This window comes from Neopelma chrysocephalum, unplaced genomic scaffold, assembly GCF_003984885.1.
Source record: "Neopelma chrysocephalum unplaced genomic scaffold, ASM398488v2 Primary Assembly neopelma1_45, whole genome shotgun sequence".
NCBI classification, from domain to species: domain Eukaryota; kingdom Metazoa; phylum Chordata; class Aves; order Passeriformes; family Pipridae; genus Neopelma; species Neopelma chrysocephalum.
In genome coordinates this window covers 7,186,512-7,211,644 of record NW_020897704.1, presented here as the reverse complement: position 1 = coordinate 7,211,644, position 25,133 = coordinate 7,186,512, and the positions used below count along the sequence as shown (strand labels likewise).

At 36.0% G+C, this 25,133-nt stretch overlaps 1 protein-coding gene and 1 long non-coding RNA gene across 11 annotated transcripts in view; one reads left to right on the top strand and one right to left on the bottom strand.

The window, feature by feature from the left end:
• Positions 1–25,133, top strand: part of FAM19A5 (family with sequence similarity 19 member A5, C-C motif chemokine like) — a 505,659-nt gene that overhangs the window by 389,494 nt on the left and 91,032 nt on the right. For 3 of the 8 annotated variants that reach the window (XR_003533583.1, XR_003533580.1, XR_003533584.1), the window contains 2 exons: positions 17,107–17,199; positions 18,494–21,161. The exons of 3 other annotated variants lie outside the window; for them this stretch is intronic. Coding sequence is in view for 1 of the 5 variants with exons in the window: in XM_027679255.1 (XP_027535056.1) it covers positions 18,494–18,502 (9 nt within the window). In the remaining 4 variants the exon portion in view is untranslated. Of the gene's footprint in view, positions 1–17,106; positions 17,200–18,493; positions 21,162–25,133 lie in introns of those variants that run through there. 2 more of the 8 variants (XR_003533581.1, XM_027679255.1) reach the window with 1 other exon arrangement.
• On the bottom strand, positions 4,071–18,583 carry LOC113965605. Of its 3 annotated transcripts, XR_003533586.1 has the most exons (4): positions 18,470–18,583; positions 16,687–16,800; positions 5,394–5,526; positions 4,071–4,219 (listed from the first exon to the last, which is right to left on the bottom strand). It is a non-coding gene; the product is annotated as an uncharacterized LOC113965605 (long non-coding RNA). The 3 variants fall into 3 exon arrangements; XR_003533585.1 differs by lacking the exon at positions 4,071–4,219 and having other exon boundaries at positions 5,278–5,526; XR_003533587.1 differs by lacking the exons at positions 4,071–4,219; positions 5,394–5,526 and adding an exon at positions 14,634–15,852.

The following is a 25,133-nucleotide window of genomic DNA, read 5'->3' as shown; positions in this document are numbered from 1 at the left end:
CCATGCTGTTACTAGTTCGTCTCATAAAAATGTCTGAGGTTTCACACTATCCATATCACTGTGCACAAGTAGCCCTCAGTTTGTACTCTAAATCAGATACAAAGTTTGCTGACCTTGTTCCATGACAGAAATAATATGCAATTTCCATCCACATAAACCATTTTTTGGTGAATCAGACTCATGATGACTTTGATTATGTGACAATGTAGTGTTTCATTCTGGATTCACCAGCCAGCTGTTCACCAAAAAGGAAAGTAATAATATTGATAATAATAACAACAACCGCCAGATTTCTTTTTAAGGGCTGATGATTAGGAATCTAGATGTGACAGTTGTCACTCTAGAACCAATAGTCTTAGAGCAAACTAAAACCATCACATGTTTGTATTATTAAAGGAATGGATATTACCTTGTCTGTCATTGGTTTCAGCTGTTTTAATCCTGTATTTCCATAATAAACTAGTAAGGTTTAATGATTTGTTTAAGACCAGGGATAGGGAAAGTACTTTCATCCTCATAGTCATAGTTTAACCTCGTTCTCCACTGTTGTTGATGTCAATTTTCACTGTGGGAACAAGTACATAAATATGCTTTGCTTCAAATTTCTCAGAGTGGTAATTATCTTAGAACACAGTTGTCATGATTTGCACAAATCAGTAGATATTAGACAGATTTAGTAGAGGATCTCAAGACATCTGAGGCTGCACTTTCACAGTTCAGGCCCCTGAAAAAGAGAGACATGACAATGAAGAGGAACTTGTGCTAACAATATTCACACAGTAGCTATTCGTGAGTTAGTAGCAGTCCTGTTTTAAATTGCATAAAATCATTAATCTGTACATTCCCAATGGGAATTTAGGCTATACTCTTTTGTATTATAAATCAAGTAGCTTTGAAATTAATGAAATAAATTTTTAATGGTTTAAAGTGCTATATTATGGACAGTATCAAGTAGTGCAAAGGATGAGTTGACTAGTTCAACTTTCTTTCCTTTAAAACTTATTTCAGGGGAGCATTACATGCTACATGTAATGTGGCTTTCCATTTTTATGGATCCTCTTGCAGTGTCATCTATTTGGTGTAAACAAAGGTTAGTAATACCTTAATTGCTGCTGAAGATACCTTCATTTTAAATTTCCCCATGATTTTGTTGTATATTTTTATAAATAATGATGAGACTTTCTTGAATTATTTTGCAACACACAACACTAGGGAAAAAGAATGGTTCAATCATCTTAGAAAAGAATAAGAGTAGTAACAATATTTATAAATACATTAAAGGAGGAAAATGTTTGGAAAAGATCTATTAAAACATATTTCCCTTGGGGAAATATCAGCTTGCATGATTAATTTACAGTGTCTCAAGGATTCACTGAAACCCATCTTAAACTTCTTTATGTGATCAATTCCATTTTATTGTTGTGAGATTTATGCAATAAAGCAAATAAATGGTTGATTTATCTCACTGTTCCACTTGTATAACAAGCATGAGAGAAACAATGAAGAGAGATAAAATCAACTTATTTACAGAAAAGAATTTATTGTCTGCTGTTTAGATTTGTGAAGATAGTTATTTTAGATTTTTTTTTCATAATTTTGAATGTTTTCTTAACATATCAGGCACACCAAAAAAGTTATTCAATTAAGATAATTATTTTTGCATTCAAGCTTGAATATTATGTGTGTATATAGTCCCAATGCTTTAGAAAGTTCAAAAAATTCTACCTTTTGAATAGAAACCAGAGTTTTCTGTTTAGGTCAAGACTACACAGTGGAATGGAAATATACTATAAGCTTCATAAATGTTGTCCAAAATGCCTGAATTATGTCATGGTAATACAAGCAAAAGGAATGACAGTCATCTACTTTATCTAGATATATATCTCACAATAGGTTTTTTAATTCTGACAGAAAAAAAAAACAAACAACAAAACAAAACAAGCAACCAAATAAAACAAGCAAAACTAAAGACCAAACAAACAAAACAACAAACAAACAAACCAAAAACTAACCAAACAAAAAAGAATGAGTGGGGATAATTCTTGACCAAGACAGAAACCAAAATTAAGTCCAGATAACATGAAAGTCTGAGAAAGACACTGTGTAAGAAGAACATTTGGAAAGCTTATTTTATGGAATGATTGTGTTTTCTCAATTAAATTGGGATTAAAAAGGAATATTTGTGATAGATTTTTCCTGAATTTTCAATCAACTTTAGTGGTAATAGGCACTGGAGTCATTGTTTGTGGATACTAAAAAAACTTTTTATATAGATATATCCTTAAGTCATTGTAATGATTTTTACTGATGTCAAAATTATATATACTCCTCTGTCAGTAGAAGGTATTTTAGGTCTGGATCCTACAGTATATAGCACATGAGAAAATGTTTGTACAGAACCTTCCCACACATACAGCCAAAGTCAAGATTGACAAAGCTTCAGACATGATTAGAAAACACAACATGCAGCTCCCCATTGATACAAGAATCAGTGGGTAACCACATATGTGGATGCTGTCTTGGCATCTCATCTAGTTCTGCCTGCAGCTGAAGATGTGGCTGATTTTTTCATTAGGAATAAGGAAGTTTGGCTCTAGTTATTCTGATGATTATCAGAGATCATAGAACCATAGAATCATTTAGGTTGGAAAATACTTATAAGATCCTTGAGTCCAACTGTAAACCAGCACTGTCAAGTCCACCACTAAAACATTTCCCTAAGTGCTACATCTACACAGCTTTTAAATGCTGTCAGGGCTGGTGACTCAACAACTTCCCTGGGCAACCTCTTCTAATGCTTGACAACACTTCTGGTGAATAATTTTTTCCTAATATCCCATATAAACTTCCCCTGGTGCAACTTGAGGCCATATCCTCTCATCCTGTCACTTGTTACTTGGTAGAAGAGACCAACCTCCACCATATTCCAAACCACTGAGAAATTTTTGGTACATCTGCTGCTCTTGATAGCTATCACCCACAAGAAAAATGCTTTAAATTTCACCTGCCTTCTTTCCAAGAAAAATACGTGAATGAATGTGCCTCTGAAACTAAGATGATGGCTTTTTAAAGCATGAGAGCAGGTTTTAGCTTTGGGGTTTTTTCCTTTTTAAGATTTTTTAAGCTTATCTTAGTGGTCAGTCTGTCATGCACCTTTTATAACCTAAATTTTTTGTAAGTAGCTACATGATTTCCATGTACTTCCCTGGAACCGACTATGTGCTGATGCAGTGGCTGAAGTGAGGGTGCTTTTCAGGGTTATGTTGTTTCTCAGTCACCTCCTGTCTCCTGTCCTCTTGAGGGGGAATCTTTTCTACACTTCATGGGCATTAAACTGATGTATTTATATTTGCACTGGAAGGTGCCTGAGTGATATTCACTGATTAAGTGTTCCGTTATGCTAAAACATTCAAAATGTTCAGGATCATTTTCAAAAGCAATTTAGGCCCACAGGGGCTAGAACCCATTCAGCTTTATCTACTCTGACTTCTTTTTGATAAATCCTGAGGATTATGGCCCATGGTTGATACAGAGGTGAGTGCTTTCTAACAGTGAGGTCAAAAAGTGAGGTTAAAAGTGGTTTTCAATGCATTTAGTGAGGTGATTAAGGCACAAATGTTAAAAGAAACAGATTATCGGAGACAGCACACAGGGAAATAGGCTTTCTTGAATGGAACCATGTTCTAGTTGAATATTCTAGTGCACTATATTTGTGTATATGCTGTTCCTTTTTTATTGATGAGACTTAAATCCAAGATGCTGTTCAATACATATCCTGCCTTCTGCACACACCCAGAGGTCTGGCTACTGTGGCAAAACTGAGCAATTTAGTGCCGCCTTGAGGCCAAGTGTGTTCGATATCCACTAAGTGCATATTCCCTCACGGAAGTCTGAACTGAGGCGGATCCAGTGAATATTGATACTCTGGGGTTCTGCACAAAGCATTGAATCCAAAGGTCATTTTCTCAAAAACCAGAGTAGGAGAGGAACGCACCAGCCACGTTTTTGTAAGAATACCACAGAGGACTCAAAGTCAAAGCCAGAATCCAGTCTCTCAGGAGGTTTGATGGAATCTGAATGTCATTTTGCAAGTTGGCTGCTTAGGGACTAATAGTTCTGGGAACCTCTAGGGTTTGCAGCTGTCCAAACTTCTACCAATCCATCAGAAGTCAGGTATTCTGCTCTACTTCTCCCTCTACATGCTTTTGTCACATAGTACCTGTAAAGCAGAAGATTGTAGAAGATTGATCCTTTTCAAGGAAGTGACTCATCTACTGCAATTTATTCCTATATGAGGTACTTCCCACAGAAGCCACCCTGCTTCCCTACTAGGAGATTCAGTACTTGATGAAGGAAAATAGACAAGTATACATGATCACTGAAGTCTGACTAGGTCCATGAGCACTCAGCACTCAGCACTGAGGTATCTGCACATGGCATGCTGGGATTAACGAGTTGAACACATAGACTTAGTGGTTAGACCTAACTAAAAATAATTACTGATGAGGCAAGAAACTCATGTTCTCTTCTCTTTTCAGTGTAGGAATTGAAACCTACTTTGTCTCTAGTCTAGAGTTAGGGTAATGGGAGAGAACGAACACTAAATCTTTCTTGTTTTAGATGTACCACAGTGCAGCCAGGAACATTTCAAGGAGGGGGGACAATGTGGGCTGCAACTTAGCACAGAGGACATTCCTTTGAAGGGATCCTTAGGAAAAAAAAAGAAAAATAAGAAAGGAAAAACAAGAAACTACTTGAGTTGTTCTTTACATATAATCTGATTTAAAATAGACCTGAATCTGTGAACAGGTTGATATTGCACTCTGAGACATCCAGCAAAGTACTGGTAACCAGAACCTGCAGATTCACACAATCCAGCTAAGTGCTTCTCTGATGTAATAAAATGTAATAACTTTGCTGTGCTAACAGGCATACTGCTTTCAGATACTGCACCTAAATATATCCTTAGTCCCTTTATCTGTTCTATGACCGAAAGGGTTACAGAAGTGTACATCTAATTCTGTCTTCAGAATCCCAGTGAATAACTTTCTTTTCAGTTTATAAATGGTACCTGTGAACTATGTTTAAGGTAAAATACAGCCATTAGCTGATGCTTTAGAAATGCCATCAGCCTATATGCCTTACTTGCGATAGGAATTGAATTGTGAGATCTCCAATCATAAGTCATACAGTCATAAATCAAAAGCTTTTTATTATAGATATTAAAAAGTAGGAATTTAATCATACTTATTTGGCAAAAAGACCAAGAAGCATTTTTTTACTTATTTGTAAAAAACTTTATTTTTTTAAGCATTAAAAACTTAGCCAAGAATTCAGTTTATCTTTTGTATCTTCAGATTGCAACACTTCTTTCCCTTAACTCACAAATGTACCAGACAGAAGTGTTCTACCTCACTTTTCACTTTAGGACACTATATGTTATATTTTCTATGAGCCAAATATCCTTTACAGAGATGTCTGGGAAATAAGCCAGTTACAATGGTCTCAGGAGAATCAGCAGGATTGCTGAAAAACAAAAAAGTATACTTATATTTAAGGACATGAATATCTCAAATTAGTACAGCAAATGGCAATTGACAGCTTTTGATGAATCTTGGCACTAATTTCTGATCAAGCAATCTATGAGGCTTTAAATGAAAATGCATTTCTCTCTTCGTTGACATTAATACAGATCTGAATCTATAGCTTCTGAATTATGTCTACTTATAAGCCGTGTCCTTTATTTCCAAATTTTAATACTGTTTGTGTAGATTTGGCCTATCAGGCAACCGTGTATCTCATAAATGAGCAGAGCAGTGTCATTGCTAGGAATGATAGGATCATTTTCAAGTCACTCTGTTAATTTTGATGGCAAGGTGATCAATTGCAGCTTATATGATTTTGGCCAAGGTTGCTTGGTCCGTTTTTGAGAAAGATGGCCTCTGGCAAATAACGATTTTTTTTTTTCCATTTGGAGTTAGCCCAAAGGGTTCCAGATGTCAGAGCTCTGACTTACCATCATGCCAGGTTTTGAACGAAAATTCCCAGGAGCAGAGCTTATTGTTGGAATATGCAGATACTCTGCTATTTATAGAAGGACACTAGTGTAATCAAATATCAACATAAGTGCACCTTTAAATAGAAAATCATGGTGGAAATGTCTTCTATTACACATTGATATAGCTGTTTTGCATTTCAAAAGTCTATATGAAGAACAAGTACCACAGGTTAATCAAGCATACTTTATCAGAGTAAGTTTAAAGACTTGACAGTGCATACATTGTAAAAAGTAAACCCTTCTGACCCTAGCTTTTAGTCAGATGGTGTGCTGGTCTGCAGTCTTTAAAAGGAAACGGAGAAGATTCGGGAATAATTTCAAATTCTTCTGATCCAAATGTTAAATCCATGAAAAATCAGATCAACACTTAATCATATTTGTTAAAACTTGGAATTTTCACCTTTTTTGACATTTAATTATTTTAATACTTTTACTTTCAGAATCCATTTAATTATTTTAATACTTTTACTTTCAGAATCCAAATGAAACTTCAATTATATCATATTATTTCTCATTTTCATTACGCTTGTGACACTCTTTTATGGCATATCCATTGCAATTATAATGTGCTTAATTCCTACTGATGTATTCCAATAGGATGTATTGATTTTTAGGCATACATTTAAAGATTAGATATATTATTAACGTATATTTTATATATATATATATAATAATTTTTAAATTTTTAGGGCCTAATGCTACTTAAAACTCACTAAAACATTGAGATCAAAGTGTTCCTTGTCTGTGCTATAATGAAAAGAAGCTAAGCATCAAATGTACTAATTAGAAGGCAGCTGTTTTCCTGTTAGTATCTTAGCTTGAAATAATTTTTTCTAGGAAGATGAAAATATCATCTTATCTCTAGAAGTTGCATAGCATGCAGTTGTTTATTAAAAAAGAACAAAACAACAACAACAACAAACCACACACAAAAAACCCCCAAACAAACCCAAGGAATGAGCTGTTAGCCTGCTCCATTATCAATGGAAAGATAAAGATTCTTCCAAAAGGTAAGGTTTTATTTCATTTACATGACAAAGGCAATTGTATTTTTTCCTCAAATACTATTAGGCTATACATTTTTAGAGCATTTGACAAAGGAACCTAAAAAAGTTGACCAAGATATGTGTACATAGTTGTAGTATCTGCGCAAAAACTGTATTACCACCTCAAAATGTCTGGTTTTCCGTGAAGTCTCCTTGACCAACAAAATTGTATATTGCCCAAAGGTCAATGGGATAATTCTTATAGCCCAGGTTTTTATTTTTCTATTAGAAGTATTATGTAGTTTCACCACAGCTTATATAACACTGTGACGCTGAAAATAAGACATTCCAGTCAATTCTGACTAACAAGTGTTACTAATTATTTAAGTAATAAATGTCAAAATTAATATTATATATTCATGATAGCATATCTTATTGCATAGTACTACTCCTAGAATGCAAAATGAAAAAGTAATTGTTTAACTTTAAAATTAAAGTTTAACTTTCTGAAATACCATTTTTTTCTAAAGTAAAATTATTCAAAATAATTTTTAACTGTTCTTGCACCTATTGAGTCTAGCAGTGATAAAAGACTTTATGATCAGAGTCATTAATTCTGTACAGGAGAGAGTTGCAGCTAAGCCTTACAAACAACTTGACTTTGAGGGCCAATGTTATGCTTTTACCTTGCAAGGCTATCTTTCAATAGTATTTTCCTGCCTGTGTTGTCGTTCCCACAGTGGTCCCTGTGAATCTTGCCAAATCTGTGGAACACACCCACAGTCTCCTACTCAGATTCTATTTCTTTTCCTACTTAAAAAAAAAAAAATTAAATTGCCTTTTTTTTATTTCTGTTTAATTAGTGAAAAGCATCCAGTGTCAGAGAAACACAAACTATTCCTTGTTAATTAACCTTGATACAGTGATATCTCCAAGAAACTAGTAGCCCAAGCAAAGACCTGTTATGAGGAGAATATACAGGTCTCCTGAGAGCAGAAACTCAAAACATACGATGTCATTTGTGCATTAGACCTGTTCTATATGGCATGTAATTTCTGACCTCAATGGAAAGATTGATCATGACTTCTTCCATCTGATATTTATGAAATATTGCCTAGCATGTCTGGCAAAGTCAGTAATACATTTTCCTCTTTTTCTGTTTTGTCTCGGGTTTCTATAGCATCTGAGTTTTGTGTGATTTCTCATTAAACATTCTCAAGTTTCACCCACGCAGGCCATCTGGACTATAGTTAATATTTTAGGACCTATCCACTTAACTTTGATGTACTTTCTTGTAACTGCTAAAACATGGTGATACCTCTTCCTTCTGTCTTGAGAACCTCCCCCTCACAAGCCAGACATATCGGAGGAGCCAAGGGCTTGATACTGCCAGCAGCTGAACTCTTTCAAATCTCTTGTATATTTTTTTTCAAATCTGGGAAAACCTATGATGAGAAAAAGAAATCTGTGAATTCTCAGCAGCAAAAATCTTATCATGATGAAAGAAGTAAAGCCCTAAAGTATAAAATATTATAATAAAAATAAGTATTATGGCTCCTGGAGTTGGTTTGTTGCATTAGATTATTGACAAATAAATGGTACTGTGATGAATAACACAGGTACTGTGTGATCCACTAAACTGGATTCACTAATGACATTGTCGATACTACAGCTTGATCCCTGTCTTCACCTGAAGCTTATTTCCCTCTCAGGTTCATTGCATTTTATCTGAGTGACTGTTTTATGAACCAGCAAGGTCCATTACACACCTACGATTGGAAGAAGCATTTTACTCTGATTTAAGCAAGAAGTACCTCTCAAATAGCTCAGTCACTTTTGGACTATTCTTAGGGTTTGATGTTACTATTTATCATTCCTATGAAGTGAAAACAAGCTTGAAAGATAACAAAGGTCAGATAAATGTTTCTAAGAAAGAAATTGGCAACTCTCATAATACTTGTAATGACATGTGCTTGGTGTAATACGACGCTTTCCTCTGATTCCATTCTCCTGAACTTCTAGGATTGTGTGATCACTGTAATGACATTTTTCTGTTAAGGATGGACCTACACAAATGTTTCATGGTCTGTCTTGTAACGTTAACTAACTGGACCATGATCAATTGCTTCTTAGACACAGTTGGTATCTTTTTCTTCTTCCCTGTCATCTGCATCACTCAACCCAGATGGAATGCTCAGTCACAAGAACATGTTTTGGGCAGTGATGCATGGGGAGTGGGTCACTCATGACTAAATAGGACCCATTGAGTCATAAGCAGGAGCTGCTTGGAACCCTTCAGTGTGAGAAAAGAGAGTAAGCGCAGAATTCACTTCCCTTAACTTGTATGTCCAGGGCAGGCTAGATGCTCCAAGAGCCTAAGATATATTCAGGAGTGCAAATGTACAACAAGGCCTTTTTAAGTAGCATCTGGAGCCCAGGGGAGATGCTCAAACATGTCCCAAAGGCACTAAGCATCTATGCTTAAGCAGTATTGAACTCTAGATTTTGTTGACCCTGACTGAGATCACACTTAAACATCACATGCAATACCTACATTTAGGTTTCATAATCTCTGAATTTGTCCCAAGATGAATTGTAATAATAAGAAACTGAACGGCTATCATGGAAGAGACACTGGTTTAGTCATCCCTAAAATCTGATTGAGAAAGGTTTCTACAAGGGAGGGGATTCCCCTCACTTCTAGGAGAGGCACATGAAACTAGATAAGGTGATAAGATTCTCCAAGACTGCTATCTCTGTGTGTCAAGAGATAAGATTTAATTCCTCTCCTGCTCCCCCAAAGTTCTATTGTGGCTGCTTTTATATATTTCTATCTTTTGTCTGCATAAGTTTATTGTAAAATACAGAAAATTCCTTGAAATTTGCCACAGTTTATTTTTCCTCTTCTGTTGTTTGTTTTCAGTCTACTGCAGAAATATGATCACTACAGCACTGCTTGCCAAAATGCCACAGAAACAGGGTAGGGAGAGTAATGGTGATCTTGCCAAAGAATTTAGGTCCAATATGCTGCACAGTGTAGAGAGCACTCTGCCTCCTATAGGCAGTGACACACTGGTTGGTTTTTGAGACACTGCGTCCCTACTTTGTCTTAGGCTTAAATGTATTTGCACTCAATCAGAATGCTGCACAGTATAATGCATTTAGGTGTCTGCTTTGCCACTAGGGGATTAAAATTGTTTTAATGGGCTAGTTTGCTTAAATTTCCTGTCTCATCCTTCTTCCCAGCTTTGCTGTAGTCATGCACAACTTAAAACTGGAGGATGAGTGTAAGTGTGCAAAAGGGTATTTTAGGGTGGGATTGTTAGAATATATCACAAAACAAACATAAATATTTCCTGAACTAGAATAGGAAATTGTACTTACAGACCTGAAAGTCTGTAAGTTGTATGGATATGTTGTCATTAAACAGAGGATCAACATATATCACTGTATGCAAAATCCCTTACATCTGTCAATTTTCCCGTTATCCTGTTGAGAAATATCCTCCCCCTCCCCAAATCTTGAAGAAAACACTTTGTTAAGTCTACATTTTCCATTGTCCTTTCAGAATGTTTATGGTTGAATGAGGGATTGAAGGATCTCTAAAAAACCTTGGGTTTAATCTGATACAAGAAGGAATGTTGACTTTTTAAGGAATATGCATTTCGCTTTCCTGAAGAACCTCATTGTATCTGTGGTGAGGTGTTTCAGGGAAAGATTTTTCACATTTTATAAAGTGTCTTTGGGCCCAGGAAGTAAATCTCATAAACCTATTAACAAAGATGTAACAGTCTGTTAGTCTAGGGCTTTTTGGTTTTGCGCTGAAAATGAGTAGGATCAAGGCTTAAAAAACTGAACTAATTTATGCTATTACATGCTTGTGTTGTTTTCCGTTTACATATTAGAGGACTGTGTGAGAGCAATTCTGGTTTAGAAAATTTTACCTTCAGATTTTCTCTTCTTTGCAGAGGACATAAGCACTAAGAGCAGTGGTAGGCTTTCTTCTGTTTATGTGACCACTTACATTTGAGCTAAGTTGAACACCACACATGCTTTTCTGCTTTCACTGGATGTCCATATGTTATTTCTACAGAAGAACGTTGTGTATGTTCTTGCTTTTGTTTTCAAACAGGTCTATGAGAGAATAAAACCCCTCCTGCATTCTTCTTACCTAACTTATATATATATGTGTGTGCATATATGTATACATACATATATTCCTCCTCTACTCTCGTTCCCCACAGTTGTCCCCTCATTGCTTTCTCCTCAAGTACTACACAAAGGCTAAGGAAAGTAATTTCAAATAGAACATATTTATAAAGATTGCCTGTTAGAAGTCATCTACAGTGCTACATTGCTTTCTGGAATGATGCAAATGAACTGGAATGAAGTGCTTTCTTAAGCAATAAATTATTAGATGGAATATGTAAACCAAACATTATATCTCACTGGTGAACACTGACTATGCAGTTCCTTCACTAGCATTGGGACTTCTGATATAAAGCTCACAATTTTTGAGTCAGAATTAGCTCTTTTAATGGATGAAATATCCTAAATATTCCATCTAAAAGCATGTTGCCTTTTTGATGTATTATTTATTTAACTATTTTTACAATCAGTCTTAGTAAAACTCTGTTCCAGTTTTTACTGTGTGAGCCTAACCTTCCCCTAGCCCAGCTGCCTGTCAGATATCACTCACAGATGTCCCTGAACAATCTTCTTTAATTAGAAAAGAAAAAGTAATCCTTTTGTGTGTGGACTTAAGCACTGACTTTTTGGACATTTTTTCTTTTTTCTATTAAGTAGACTAGTAAACTTTAACTATTAGGCAAGATTGTTTTTTAAACTTTATAATTAAAAGTCGTATCACCCTTTTCATGAAATGCTCTTTTCTTGTGGCAATACAAGCATTATTTCATGGAAGATCATTGTATTTAATAGATTTATTAGCACATAGAAATATTTAAGTCACTTTTTCACAAGAAGGTTTAATGTAAATAAGGTTATGTCTTTGTTAAGATTTTTTTTAATCTATAAAGAGTATGCTCTGAATATAGGTATATAGGTATGAATATTCATAATTCAGTATAAATTAAGTTACTACATTTAAATAAAAATAGATTCTTAGATACATTGATGATTTAATCTGATATTATCTCCTACTCTAGAGAAAAGTATCAGGAACGGTAAATCCAGGTTGTTTCCATAATACCCTGACGAAAGCCCCTGGCTATTCTTAGACACTTTCAGTCATACTAATATTGCAGTTGCTTTTTATTTGAAAAGTAAAAGGGAGACAGAAAAGTAGTCATTTGTCAAGTTTACAATTCCACATCAGTTACAAATCTTTCTTAGTTTTACCTGCTACTAACCTTCATATTTGTGCACACCTCTAATCATTTTAAAAGAACAGGAAGAAATCAGATAAAATTGGGTTACTTGCTCAGGGTCTTTAACTAGAGTTATTTTAAGGGTGTTTGATTTTTAGCCAGCACATAAGAGATGAAGACAAGCTGTTTTGCATTGTTGTGTCTTATAAGATCCTCTTCATCATTCCCTCTTTCTACTCATGGTGCTTCAAGGAACTGATTTTAGACTTTCTCAGGGAGCAGAATGAGACCTGCCTTGCTCTTTTGTTATCCACAGCAGCTCTAAGTGCTACTCCAGGCAAAAATTCCCCATGATCACCTCAGTGCCCAAGGACTTTGAATGTTCTGAGCACAAATATTCTTGCTGTTGTCTCTTCTGGACCTGTGTTGACCTCTGGGTGCTGGTTGACAGCTGTCTGAACATGACACAGCAGTGTGCCCAGGTGACCAAGAAGGTCAATGGCATCCTGGCTTCTATCAAAAGTAGTGTGGCCAGCAGGACCAGGGCAGTGATCATCCCCCTGTACTTGGCACTCGTGAGGCCACACTTTGAATCCTTATTTAGTTCTGGGCCCCTCACTGCAAGAAAGACATGGAGGTGCTGGAGTGTGTCCAGAGAAGGGCAAGGAAGCTGGTGAAGAGTCTGGAGCACAAGTTTTTTGAGGAGTAGCTGAGGGAGCTGGGATTGTTTAGCCTGGAGAAAAAGATGCTCAGGGGTGACCTTATCGCTGTTTACAACTACCTGAAAGGAGGTTGTAGCAAGGTGGGGGTCGGCCTCCCAGGAAACTAGCAACAGGAGGAGAGGACACAGCCTCAAGCTGCACCAGGTGAGGTTAAAGTTAGTGATCTGAAGGAATTTCTTCATTGGAATGGACTGCCCATAGAGGTGGTAGAGTCACTGTCCCTGGAGGTGTTCAAGAAATGACTGGACATGGCACTTAGTGTTATAGTCTAGTTGACACGATTGGACTTGATTACCTTAGAGGTCTTTTCCAATGTAAATGAGTCTGTGATTCTGCCACCTCCATTGTTTTTCCTTAGTGTATGTTCAGATGATGCAAAGCAAGCTTTTATTATTAGATATGGCTAAGGCTGAGCTCTTAAACCTGGGTTACCTACATGACCCAGGGTCAAATGTATTTCAGCTGGGTTACAAGACGTGGTTTGAACATTTCCATTCATTGTAAGGGTTTTCTAATTATAAACACTTCCTGTGCTAGTATTGCTTATGAAGTAATGGGCAATTCAGAAGAACGAAGGAGTGTATATTCTGACCCAGCATATTCCAAGATCTTGTAAGTTCAAAAAATGTAATATGAGACAAAGAGGATTTTAACAGAAAAGGAAATTAATGATCAGGATGATAGTCCTGGCAGATGGTGAGGGGAAGTTGAAAAGATAGGACTAGGAGTGTTATTTAAGGGGAAATGACACTTTTTGTGTTTTGTTCTAGACAGATTGATATTAAAATAATTATTATTGGGAGAAAAATATCTTTTGCAAAGAGTCTCAGAGTTGGAATAAACACTTCTTTCTGTGTCTGGCTTGAATAGAGGAAGTGAAAAGAAACAAACAGTGGGTGTTAAAAGAAAAGGCATCTTCTCCTAGAAAGTGTCTAATAATGAAATTCTGCTATCTGTAACTCATGAATGCTACTTTGTTGGAGTGCAGCACAGGAAAATATACCTGTATATACACTATCTAATACACTAGACTTCACCCACAAGCATAGACACTAAATTTGTCCAATCTTATTATTCCTAGTTCTGCAGGTACTGCAGTTTGAACTCTGAAATTGTGCTTCCCATGGCTACCTCAGTGACACAGAATACAGCATTAAGTAGAGTAGTTTCCATGCTTCTTTTCTTATTCCGAATAGCTGCAGACACTTAGCAGTTAGATTAACTTGTACTTTTTTTCTGAAGACTAAGCAATTCAATTTTCATATATGAACAGCATGGAGAAAGGGAGAGAAAGGGAGGAAAACAGAATAAATTTTCAGGAGGGACTATGGGAGTTCTCATCACTACTGCTTGGATCACCACCAGAAATTTACATTTTTATTCCCATAATGCATAAGGTATCTTGCAAGGAAGTGTAAGTTTTTCCTTGGACATTTTAATGCTTTTACGTCTTTCTTTCCGCATCATACATGCTTAGTTGTTTAAGGACCTAGAACAGAGAGCCTCAGAAGCAGAGGGGAAGGACATGCTGTTTATCTGACTTGTGGTCAGTTGGTAAAAGGTTTAGAATTGTTTCCATTATGAGTGGATGTGTGAGACAGAGACTGGTCCAACCTGCATCCATCTCTGTGAATTATCTTTGTGCAAAAAGAACTCAAGCCAAAAGAAAAGCCATTTGCACTGATGGATGCAATACAGAATCCTAAGACTCACAGAAGCATTTTAAAGACTGTAGTTGAAAGTGTAAAATACACAGTTTGGACAAGTAGTTCAGCTGTTAGGCAACACTGAAACATCTTTATGATGATCAAATACTTTGTAAGTATCCAGAAAATTCCCAGAAATCAGCACTGGATAGTCCAGAGTTGTCATTACAGAGCACCAATCTGACTGCAACAGGTAGTCATGTAAGTGCACTTGGTTACTGTAGCAAAAATAGCAACTTTGGTGCACTCTGACTTTCATTTTTATTCTGAAAACACAGAGTGAAAACCAGATGAAACTGCTAAAGCCTTATCAGACTTGACATGGAATTGTTGGTATTTATATGGATTCCATTTAAAGTGAAAGGTCAGGCCAGACATACTTGAAACTCAATCCTAAATCTGAAAATATTTGCCACCTGCAGCCTGGCTCAATTTTCTGGTTTGTGATGAGAAATTCAAACATTTTGTCATTAAATTCAATCCTAGATACTACACTGAAAGAAAGACAGAAGTTTATATGTGGGTTTCTTTTGGTGGAAAGCCTGTATAAGTCAGCAAAGCATCGTATATTCTTATCTTCTCAAGGTGACTAACATAACTTTCCTCTCCTTTGTCTTTGACCATAAGAATGAACCAATTAACTATTTTATGTCCATTAGGGCAAAGCTGGAGATAGACTGACCCTTATTCTACTCTCTCCAGAGTAAGACAAATTAAGTGCACTGTGTTATATTTGCTCTAATAAGCCAAACACTCCCAAGACATATTCAAGCCATCCAAGAGCAATACTAGGATAAATATGATCATGTGAACTGTCTTGTTTCTTATGCTTTGGATTTTTAGCAGGAAAAATTGTTTTCCTCTTGAGCAGATTTCTGTGAAACACACAGGAGACTGGGCTTCCATCATGTAAACAGTCAGATAACAAACAGTAGTATTTTAATCTTTGGTACTAGATGCCCACTCAGTATCTCAAAGTTGAAGAAGCTCACACTTACAGCCCGAAAATCTGGCTCCTTCCAAAAGAAACAGAGCCTGCTCTCTGAAGCACTGGAAAGAAATACTGATTGCATTGAAATCAGTGACAGACTTGTGCATTGGTACCTAGAACCAAAAAGGTTGCCAAGCCTTGGAAGAGGCTGTCCATGGAAGTGATTGAGTCACCATCCCTGGAAGTATTTAAAAGACGTGTAGATGTGGTCCTTAGGTACATGGTTTAGTGGTGGACTTGGCAGTGCTGGATTGGACTCGATGATCTTGAAACTATTTTCCAACCTAAATGACTCTGTGATTCTATTCAATGGTTTGAACTACTGAAGTCCTTTCCATTTTTTTTAGGAGTCCCTCTTTTCTCTTATTTGCTCTATCTCTTTTTCTGGGGAGTGATTAATTTACCTCTATTGAGTAATGAAAGGGAAAAAACAGGAGGTGGGAGGGTAGGTATGCATTCTCTTCCTCTTCTCTGGACTCATCGTGCTCTCCCTTATCTTCTTTCTCCTTTTTATTTGTTGTTCCTATTACCTATCTTACTTCTTTTTCATGCCTTCATTAATAAGTGATTTTTAAACTTCCCTGACTAACCTACACATTTTTTCCCCATTAATTTCATTTTCTCCTGTCACTGTCCAAAGTTGTAAATTCACCTCCTATTCTCTAATCTGTTCCTCTTCCTGTCATCACTTTATTTCAAACCTGCTCTCTGCCCTTCCTCAGCATTTTTAAAATGCATAATTTTCTCCCCTCTTCTCTTTGTCTTTTAAAGCGTTGATACCATATTCAAGCAGCAAGGGTGTTCAAAGTGGAGACAGGGATAGCAAGTCAGGAAGGAAGCTTTTATACCCATGAAATGACAAAGCAGCAGGTATCTGTGAATGCATGTTGTACCTGAATTCTCTCTTCATCCTGGGACCAGTATGGTAGAGAAGCACACTATGAAACACTGAACACACAGTCCATCAGCACTTTATGCTGTTGCTTGTAGCTGTGGGCCATTGCAGTCTATAGTAAAGGAGAGATGGAGCTATGTCAGGCTAATTCTTAACACAATAGTAGTTTACTTTCAGACCTAATAAACCATAAATCGTTTACTTTGTGTCTTGCAGCCTAAAAAGTATTACTACCTTAAAAGTTGTGTTCTTTTCTAATGGGAAGAAAAGTAGGGGGCATAGCAAAAAGCCCAAGAAGGGGTATAAAGTGGAAACAGAACAATTATTAGAAGAAAAACTTTAAACTAATTTCGCTTGCTGAAAGTATATTTAAGAAGGGGAATATATCACAATAATCAACAAGGTTTTTTGCCTTCAGCCTGTCTGAGGCCATGTGGTTTGGAGATCTGATCACTAGTCCGAAAAGGAAAGGCTGTTTGCAAGATTTCTGGGGTGTTTTTTCCTGGAAAAGGTGAGAGGACAAAAGCAGAAATCTGTGACATACACTTTTATGCCTTACAAGGAAAGTATTCATCCCTCTATCTGCCTGTCTCTCTCTGTCTCTCTCTTTCTACATGCATATATAATAGAGATCCATATGTTTCAAACTGTCACTTGGAGGCAGGTTTTTCTTTCATTTGCTGCTCTGAGGGTTAGGTTAAAGCCACAAAATTTAATACATGGCTTGAACCAATTGAATTGGATTTTGTTATTTGTTTTGCTCTTTCACATTCACTGTTCAGTATTTTCTGAAGTTTTGCATGGTATTTCCATCAGTAATAACAGTTCTGACTATTTGGAGACAGAACAATACCAAAGCAGAAGATCTTGTGTTTCAAAATTCAAACAGCATTCTGTAACAATCATGCTTGCTTAATACACCCCAAAACATTTTGTCTTATACAGCATCTGTGTAATTTTAAAACCATTTCTAAACTGATACTTTGGGTGAGCATGAGTAGCTGACTCCTTGTTGTATAAATCAGTCATTATTTTCTCATTTGTGTTTGTGCTGTCTTCCAGTACTCTTGATGTCTTTAATAGTGTGAATTTTGGTTTTGTTTCTCTTTCAGAACACTGCTTCCATTCCATTGTCTTCTCAACAGGTTCATTGGGCAGTCCTTTGCCCATTTTCATTCTCTCAGGATTTTTTTTCTTCTGTGTAACTAAACCAATTTTCTGATTAAATTGACTATTAATAGACATTATTTACATTAATTTTCACTTGTAATAGCATCGCTAGAGGGCAGTATTGATTAAATTAGGAGCACTAGTGCTCTGAAAACTTAACTGCAGAAAAGCCTCCAGTGTAAACATCATTGCATTTTTAATATCTGGTCCTGGCTTATAAATCCATTTTTCATCACAATCTATACATAAAAAGTAAAAGTAATTTTAATTGCCATGTGTATTAGACATTGCTATTTGTAACTTTAATGTGTGTAAAAGAACATTCTGTGACTTTTATGAAAAAGAATGTGCATGTAGCTTAGTAGAAAATAGATGGCATTGAAGTTACTGTAAATTATAATTTATATTCATAGCTTTAATATAAATAATTATTAAAGTACAATTTTTTAATAACAAAAATATAGGTTTGTTCATGTTTTTTTCTCAGGGATAATGCTGTAAAAAATAAATATCTTCAAATTCTGTAACTGTCTCCTTGAAAAATCTCAGTACAGTGTATTTTAAAATAATGTACATCAAAGATAACCAGAATTATAGATTAAGACACTCACTCATTTGTTCTTATTGATTTACAGGTCTCCTGACAAATGCAGCAACACAGAATCCTCGTAGGAGTGGTTTAGGCTCTCTGTGAGCTACTTAACTTAGTCAAGTTTCACTGCTGTTGATCATCATCCGTTATATGTCATCAACTCAACTGTCTGTTTCTCTGTATCTCATGAGTGACAGCATAATTCCTCTACATTATGAGCTAAAGTTTGTTCTACCATTCTAAGGATCACTGGACTAAGGAATATAGAAAAAGAGATATGCTTGGGCATTAGCAATACAAACAAGTTCATGGTTAACGTTTCATCTGCGTTATACACCACTGCTGGACTTGCTGTTACCTACATGTTTCAATCCGAAGAGTCTGCTACAATGAAGAGTATCATCCCAATCAGCCTTAGAGAAGACTGTTTTGCCTATGGGAGGACACTGAGGTGCAAAAGAGAAACTCTTCTTGTGCCCTAAACTGTCTGAATTGCTTTTATTTTCTTATACTTTCAGTATATACAATAGACCAAAGAGCAAAATCTATTTTAAAGTGGACACAATCTTACTCTTAACAGAATTATGTCATTTAATTGAAGGAGGTCTCCACAAACACGATTCCAGCTTTCAAAAAGATGAAATGTTGTTGTCCGGCAGAAGTCTTTACGGAAAGCTGCAGTAAAAACTAACTCAGAGACCTGCTCTTGAAATGCCACGTTCAAGAGAATATGATGGAGCACTGAGAGAAAATGACCTATGTTTGAAAAACTTGGACAAAAAGAACACAAACTGTCTACACGGCACCTTTATTCCTCTGTACTTAGATTGACTTTCTCGTACTAAAATCATTTTCAGTTTTAACCAGTTAAACATGCCTCTTCTACAGTTCCATTTTTGATAGTTAAAGTTGGATAATACAGTATTTGCAAAGAGCATGTTTGGTCATCTGTGGCCTATGTCTCATCTGATACACCATTTAGCACCAGAAAGCAAATTAAAGAGAAAACAAAAGTAACATTTGTTTGAAAGAGATCATTAAATGTATTTTGAAAAGCCTAAAGTTATATATTTAACAGTTTTTATATGTTGTATATTTGTAGAAAATCCTATTTAACAATTAACGTGATAACTCTGACAGTCATGACAAGTGGTTCAGAGTTAAGTTGTGTTTTATTACTTCAGTTGTCTCTGAAGTGACTGGTGTCGTTTGCTTTCTTCCATGGGGACATTCTGGATGTAAAGCATGACCAGAGAGGACTGTGTAGAAAAAGCAAAGAATAATGTTGTTTATATTACATAAATGCATTCAACCATTGCACTGTTGGAAGGCATTTTTATTTTTATTTTATTTTTATTTTTTGTCTTTATGTACTGATAAAAATAGAGTGTAAAATATTTTACTCATTGCTCTTCATAGCAAGGTTTGTTTTTCTTTCTTTCTTTCTCTTTTTCTCCCCCTACTTTTATGTAAAGGTCAGTTTGAAGCCTGTTCCTTGATCCCATTTTCAGTGTTTTACCTCATTGTTAGAAAGTCCACTTTTTTGGCATTATTGGTTAGTGAAAATTTAGCAAAGACAGCATAGACAAGGGAGAAATTATGACAAAACAGAGAAACAAAACCTTGTTCCCTTTTACCTTACCTTTTGGCATATAGGTTTGGTACATATTGGTATGATGCAATCAACAGGGGAGTTTAATTTCTTCCTGGCAAATGTGTTATGGTTTCAAGTATACTACCTAATACTCAAATTAACTTTTAGTGTTATGCTAGTTCTATTCTACTAAAGAAAAATATATAGAGATTATTCAAGTGACCATAGATGAGAGGTACAAAAATAAAAAGTTGATAAAAGAATTTTTTTTAAAGCCTGCTCAAACACTGAGGCTTATTTAATGCAGAGGTTGCAGGAAACATGACCTATATTGTATCAGTTTGTCTTCAAGTAAAATAAATATATACAAAATTCTTATTTAATCATAGGATTTTGACCAGTATCAAAGTAGCAATTAAAGCCCAGCCACTTGTAAAGTGTAATGGACTGACTGCACTATAAATGACCGATGTCAGGTTTAAAATGTCATGCAATAAGTGATGGTAAATACATTTACTGTACATGTAGACCTCAAGAGCCAGATCCTTCACTCTACCAACTCTCTGTTTTGATTTATTTTAAGGGAGCGTAGTAGCCTTATTTAGTAAACACAGAAAAATGAAAGATGTTACATCATTTTTGTTGCTTTACAGTATTCAGTTTTGTGTTGGTTCAGCTAAATTATGAAAAATAAAGAAAATCCTTTTCTAAGTGAGACTTGTTCCCTGAGCATGACGTCACCAAAGGAATTTCACCATATGATAAGGTGGGAGCACAGAGAGGGAGATGGAATTGGAAATTGAGGACATGGGTTGTGTTTTGAAGTTTTACCTTTCCATTTTCATGTCTTGGGTACCTTCAATTTGGTATGCTTAGTTACAGATCATATTAAGGTCATTTATTTTCTGGAAATCAGATCCTCTGGGAACTCGGGTATCTAAGAATGTACATTTGAAATCTTTACATCTAAAATCGTACCTTCCAATCAGTTCTGAATATGCAATCTTATGTCTTTGCTTTCTAAGTACTTTAAAAGCTCAACAAAACATAGATGTACATTGTTTATAAGGTCCACTCTGGAGAAGAACTATCAAAGGCAAAAGATTCTGCTTACTCTTCAGAGATGCATTCTAGTCGCTGAGTCTCCTGTGTACAACAGGCACCTCAAGGCACTTAAAATGTGTTTTGTGCTTTTCTCTCCTCTCCCAAAATGTACAGTTTTAAACAAACAAAATATACTGGCTGCATTTGTCACTGTGAATTACTACTCTAAGAGCAGTGGTGAAATGTTTCTCTCTCAGGAACAATATGTTTTCAGAATATTGTGAACTTTAATTTTACAAAACTAAGTTACATAAAAAATTGTTTGTTTCTGAAAGTATTTTATGTGCCTCTTCCAAAGCAGAATTTAAAACACAGAGGGGAATGTCTTATTTGAATGCTATTAAATATCCTTCATTTCTCAGCTTGCAAACAAGTAACTTTTTCAAAACATACTTGAAAGGGAACAGAATAATACATAAAAACGCATAATAGACTAATAAAAACAACCTCCAGAAATGCAGTAAACCTTTAAAATTTTTTTGAAAAAAGCTTCTCTGCAGCTTTCTGTTAGCCGAGGCAAGGACACATTAAACTACTGCTTTTAATATCTGGGATATCAAATGGAGCAAACATTAGCACACTGCAGCAATCATTGTGACACATCATTCACCAATTTCATAATTATGCATTTAGCTTTTTTTTTCCCCCGAATTCATTTCTTCTCAGCACTAGATCAGGTTTTATGCATGTGATATCCTCAATCATTCAGTTGTTTACTGAAATTGTACCCACGTGCTGTTGCATAAATCTTTAGCCCAGGCACTTACTATCTCTTATAGCCCATTCATCACAATCCTGAGTACTAATTAGAGTTTCCAGAAGAAAATAAAGAATTCAACACTGTGTCTGAGAAGCCTATATAGCTATGAGGAACAACTGAACTAGGTGGTGGTCAATGATTGGTTGACAGGAACATTGCAGCACTGACTGCCTGGGTGAGTGGACTAGTGGAAAGAAAAAATGAACAAGCCAACACTGGATGTAGCACAGGAAGCCAAAAAAGCTCCTCCAAAATTGGTATATTTATTCAAGGGGGGGGAAAAACCAAACAGTTTTTCATCATATAAGCCTACATGTATGCAGTATCTTTTCCAATTAAAAAAATGCAGAAGAAGGCTTTTCCTTGTAAACATCTTTGTACAATGTATATCAGGAATCACATATACGTGAGTAACAACCAAAGGCAGGAACGGGTTGACTATTTTTTCTTTCTCTCACATTGAAGCAACGAATCTCACACTGGGCTTAGAACGCAAATAAGGATGGGCAGAAAACACAATATTCTATATTGTAGAGCGCAGATTTCAAACTGGGGCTTGAGTAAAGAAAGGAAGTCAAGAAGGAAACTGAAAAAAAACCACAATCAACACCAGAGAAAAATAAAATTTTTAATTTCAAAGTATTTACTGTTTAATAAGTGCTTTCTAGTATTCAATACATGCTAGGGGAGTCACAAGGAGTAAAATTTGAAACAAGGAATTAGGAAAGAAAATATTATTTTAACTGCAGAGATGAGAGTTTTACAGATAATGTGGTTGTCTTCTTTAGAGATATAAATCCCATTAAAATCAGAGACCCATGGGTAATATATAAAAGGTAATTCTGTCACTGATTAAAAATAAACTAAAAAATGGAAACTAAATTAAAAAGTGGAAGTAAATGACAATAAGCCAGAATAAACAGTGACTAATAATAAGCCATTCTGCGGGAGGATCAACACAAGTTCTTGTACTGCTTTTGACAATGAATGAAATATGAACACAGGTTGCATGGTTTGTTACTATCAGTAAATTACACAGATTAGCGAAGATATGGGAGGCCTATGAATATATGAGGATATTTGGGTCACCAGATATTAACAGAAAATGGAAAACTGAAAACCAAGAATGTCAATTTATCATTTGTCACACTATCAATGTAATTGTGGCTTCAGTTATGTCAATTTTAGGACAGATGTGAAAAAGGGACTCTCCTCTTGAAGCAGGTAGTAATATTGGTTCCAAGCTGCTCAGTGCCTAGGTCAAGTCACTGATTTCATATGATAATCCTGTGTTAGCTATGCCTTTTTAGAGTTACAGCAAGCCATTGAAGGTCCCTTAGGATACATATCTGTAGTCACAGAGCACAAGGTGCTCATGGCACCTGTGTCCTCCACAGCTGGCTTGGACTGACTGTGACCACAATTTTCTAGGTTTGATATTGCCAATATAAGACTAATGACAGTGATGTCAAAACACTGTGTGGTACTGCACTGATGCAAAATGATGTGTGCAAATGAAGAAAGTTGATTACCATATAATCAAAAAGCAGCTTTTCTAAAAATATTGATAAATAGCATGCAAAGAACAGCTGCAGTAAAAAAAAAAACTGAAACACACACACACAAAAAAACCCAAAACACACAAAAAACCCCCCAGCAAAACAAAGCACCATAAAGACTGTTAATGAAAGAAAAAAAATGTAATAAAGGAAAAAAGAAAAGTTCTACAAAGATCTTTCAGAACAACCAAAGTTTAGAAGTAGAAACTTCGAAGGTGTTTATGTTAGGAGTACAGGGTCTGACGTAGTAGAAGGAACAATGTTAGCATGTGCAGAGAGTAGTTTACATCAGCTAAGGAGCCCAAGCATTACCTCAAACAGTTGTATAAAGCACCATGAGCAACTGTCTGTCTTCCTTCACTGCCTAGGGAGAAGCTGACATTGGTATACACCCAGGAGAGAGACAGGGAGTTTAGTATGGGTTCTCACACAGGTATAACAATACATGTCACCCACCTCAGGCAGAGACTATAATGACAGGAAATGCTGACATCAACTGCCATCCAAAATTACTTACTGAGTTGTGAAGGTGCAAATAAAAGGTTGGTGGTAGAAGCCTGAGCCAGTTGTTACTGTACAAACACATTGCACAAAACAGCTCACAGAGCCTCAGTGGCAGTTAAGAGGGCCTTCCCATCACGATGACTAAAGCAAATGCAAGGGACATATATTTCCTCCTCTATATGCAGACCATCTCCACATGGATAGATGAAAATAAATGCGGGCTAATTCTGTCCACACTGTCCAGTTACATCTACAGAAATGTATTCAAGCAACCTCCAGAGCAGAAATTCAGTATGGACTGCAATTTTATGTCATAAAAGCCTAACTGATATGCTATTAGCAAAAAATAAAAATACATTGAGGTTTGAAGAAAATTATGTTTAATTTACACAACTTACAATTTTTTACTCAATGAAGCCATGTAGCCCTTTGTTTTCACCCCAGACAGATTTGTTTCTTCCCAGAATTTTTGAGATAGCAAGATGACATTGTTAATGTAACTTCCAGCCCATGCAAAACAAATCAAATGAGGGTGAGTTCTCGAAGGGCAGGAATTCGAGCTGAATGATTTCACTGTGCACAGGAAACTAACACCCCCAAAAATGAGAAAAAATTACTAATAATTGTAATACCACTCAAGTTCCTTTTTATTTCATTTTTACTCACACTGTTACAGTCATAGGAAAATCTGCAATAGAGTATACTCAATAGTGCTCAGAATTTCATGCAATCATGTGTTTGTTTTATGGTAATAATTTTGAAAAGGTAATAGAGCCTGTCAGGCTCACCTTCCCTCCCCCCCTCCCAAAAAATAAGATATAGTTCCATTTGCTCTACTAGGACAGAGAAATGGAGAGCATACAGACTGCACGTCACTATGTTACAGGTACTTCACACCACGTGAAGAGTCTGGAGACAGCAGGACAAGTGTGGGAAGAGTAGAAAGCTTTGTCACTTTGTCTCAGAACAACTGAACCCTGTGAGAGTTAAAAAATGTATTTGAAGGCCTGAAGACACAAGCTTTGCAGATGGCTTAATCACTTAACTGTCCAACCCATCAAGAGAAACCTGAAAATACAGGATATATGTACAGCATTTCAGGGCATTATTCTCATTTTAGAAATTATGTCTTATTCAGCTGATTTGTAGACAGAGAACAGTA